The sequence below is a fragment of the Eptatretus burgeri genome, chromosome 17, assembly GCF_056783735.1.
Source record: "Eptatretus burgeri isolate ZD-2024b chromosome 17, Ebu_testis_v1, whole genome shotgun sequence".
NCBI lineage: Eukaryota > Metazoa > Chordata > Myxini > Myxiniformes > Myxinidae > Eptatretus > Eptatretus burgeri.
In genome coordinates this window covers 8,555,336-8,558,285 of record NC_140977.1, presented here as the reverse complement: position 1 = coordinate 8,558,285, position 2,950 = coordinate 8,555,336, and the positions used below count along the sequence as shown (strand labels likewise).

The 2,950-nt window shown below is 36.6% G+C and overlaps 1 protein-coding gene across 1 annotated transcript; it reads left to right on the top strand.

Moving 5' to 3' along the window:
• Nucleotides 1-429: 429 nt before the first annotated feature.
• Nucleotides 430-2,597, top strand: LOC147009235 (uncharacterized). Its single transcript, XM_085862663.1, has 3 exons — nucleotides 430-776; nucleotides 873-1,085; nucleotides 1,182-2,597. Exons 1-3 carry the CDS (start codon nucleotides 663-665, stop codon nucleotides 1,803-1,805), a joined length of 951 nt encoding a protein of 316 aa, XP_085718789.1. The 5' UTR covers nucleotides 430-662; the 3' UTR covers nucleotides 1,806-2,597.
• The last annotated feature ends 353 nt before the right edge of the window (nucleotides 2,598-2,950 follow it).

Sequence of the window (2,950 nt, the reverse complement as noted above, 5' to 3'; positions counted from 1 at the left end):
CGCCCACTTTTTCTAAGCCCCGCCCACTTTTGCTAAGCTCCACCCACTTTTCGTGAGGTATTTTTTCTAAGCCACGCCCACTTTTTCTAAGCCCCGCCCACTTTGCTAAGCTCCGCCCACTTTTCATGAGGTTTTTTTCTTAGCCACGGCCACTTTTCCTAAGCCCCGCCTACTTTTGCTAAGCCCCACCCACTCTTACATCATTTCCAGTTCATCTCTGACTCACAAAGAAATCACTAGAAAATTACAGGATGTTATGGTTTTGAAAAATTTCCCAATGAAGGCTTGCCTAGGCTTGCCCAGGGAATTTCCAAAGGAAACCACACCCACCAGTCTTTCCCTATAAAAGCTTCAAGCCCAGGCTCCATTTTAAACATTTGTTTTTGCTGGCGATGGTGTGCTGTGTGCTTGCCTGGAACTCTCTGTCTTGTATGGAACTAAACCTTCAAGTTGATGAACTGGATTCAAACCTCTTATCTGTTGAGGTAAGATTTTTATTTTCCTATTTTCAAACTTTGATTGAAGCATACTCATTTAATAATTAAATAACTTAATTAATACATTATTATTTTCTCTCACAGGAAATTGTATCTGAAATACAAAATGAAAATACTGCTTTTGCTACAACTTGGGGGGAAATTGTTGGCTTCGTTGAAGACCTTATGAGCGACCAAGACCTTGAGTGGGATGACTTTGGGGTTCCTTGGAACTCTCTGACTTGTATGGAACTAAACCTTCAAGTTGATGAACTGGATTCAAACCTCTTATCCATTGAGGTAAGATTTTTATTTTCCTATTTTCAAACTTTGATTGAAGCATACTCATTTAATAATTAAATAACTTAATTAATACATTATTATTTTCTCTCACAGGAAATTGTATCTGAAATACAAAATGAAAATACTGCTTTTGCTACAACTTGGAGCGAAATTGTTGACTTGGTTGAAGACCTTGTGAGCGACCAAGACCTACAGAACGAGCAAGACCTTGAGTGGGATGACTTTGGGGTTCCTTGGAACTCTCTGTCTTGTATGGAACTAAACCTTCAAGTTGATGAACTGGATTCAAACCTCTTATCTGTTGAGGTAAGATTTTTATTTTCCTATTTCCAAACTTTGATTGAAGCATACTCATTTAATAATTAAATAACTTAATTAATACATTATTATTTTCTCTCACAGGAAATTGTGTCTGAAATACGAAATGAAAATACTGCTTTTGCTACAACTTGGGGCGAAATTGTTGACTTGGTTGAAGACCTTATGAGCGACCAAGACCCACAGAACGAGTTCGTCCTTGATGACCCAACCAAAGAGTTATACCTTGGAGACCAGCAAAATCCTGAAAAAGAGTTTTACAGCAATAGTACTCATTGTGAGTTATCAAGACAATACCCACTGAACAAGTTATACGTTGATGAGCCAGAATACAAGTTTTACCTTGGAGACTCACAAATTTTGAAAAAATCAGTAAATGAGTTCTTCCTTGATGGTTTAAATAACTACCTTGGAGACTCAGGAAAAGGGTTCTGCCAAGATGGTTCTAAATATGGGAACTACCTTGGAGACTCACAAATTTTGAAAAAATCAGTAAATGAGTTCTGCCTTGATGGTTTAAATAACTACCTAGGAGACTTGGAAAGTTGGGGTTATTTTGAAGACTTGAAATGCTACCACTCTTTGGGATTTAAACCTATCAAGAAAGTTCTTACTCCCTCTTTCTATGTCATCAAACCTGAAAGCCTTAAAAGACAGAATTGGAAGAAGAGAAAAAAAAAAAAAAACGTAAAATATATATATATATAGGTGGAAATCTCATTTTGAAAAAGACATTGTGTTGGGTGAGGATTGAGTTGGGGTTGAGATTTTGAATGTGAGGGTTGGGGTTGAGATTTTGAACGTGAGGGTTGGGGTTGAGATTTTGAATGTGAGGGTTGGGACACACACACATACACATCAACAAACAAAAGTTAAGCCTTGACTATTCAGTTGAGGATTCTGTGTTTGGGGTTCACAGATCTAAGAACGTCCACCCCTTGACACACATTATATACTGTTATACACCTCGGACTTGGCCCTCGAGTGTCCACAACGGTGTATAGTAGGAGGGAGTGAAGCGCCAACCTATTGCTCCCATTGCACACACACACACAAACAAAAGTTAAACCTTGACTATTCAGTTGAGGATTCTGTGTTTGGGGTTCACAGATCTAAGAACGTCCCCCTTGACACACATTATATACTGTAATACACCTCGGACTTGTCCCTCTAGTGTCCACAAAGGTGTATTATCTGCTTAGTTTTGTCTTTTGTAATTCCTGTGAATAAAATGAACCTAAAATCTCTTCCCCTTCCAAATCATATATTTTATAAGTCCAAGGAACCGTATCTATTACATCAACAATTTTAAAAGTTCTTTCGTCCATCGTTCAGTAAAACCCTTTTCAAAATGAGATTTCCACCTATATATTCTTACGATATCACCAACTTTGAACTTAGGTTTTCTGACATTAATCTCTTTTTCATATTTTAATTTTGTAAATGTTTCTGATGGTTTCATATTTGTTGACGTGTGAATCGTGTCATTATACTTATCCACAATATCCTGAATAAAAGATGACCATTGTTGTGAACCGAGTTGTGTGAATTTTTTATATAGTCTCTCTTTTAAGGTACGATTAAAACGTTCAACAACAACTGCCTTCCCTTCATTAAAAGTACTGTATAATGTAATACTGTTATTTTTTTAGAAAATTCATAAATGTCTTGTTATAAAACTCTCTACCCTCATCAGTCCACAATTTTTTAGGTTTTCTCTTACTTTTATTAAATATCTGTTGAAAAGCTAACATAAGAGTATTACCTGTTTTGTTTTTTAAAGGGACAACCCACGCATATCTACTCCTCAAATCAATAACGGTTAAAGCATACTTGTACCCCTTATCATTATT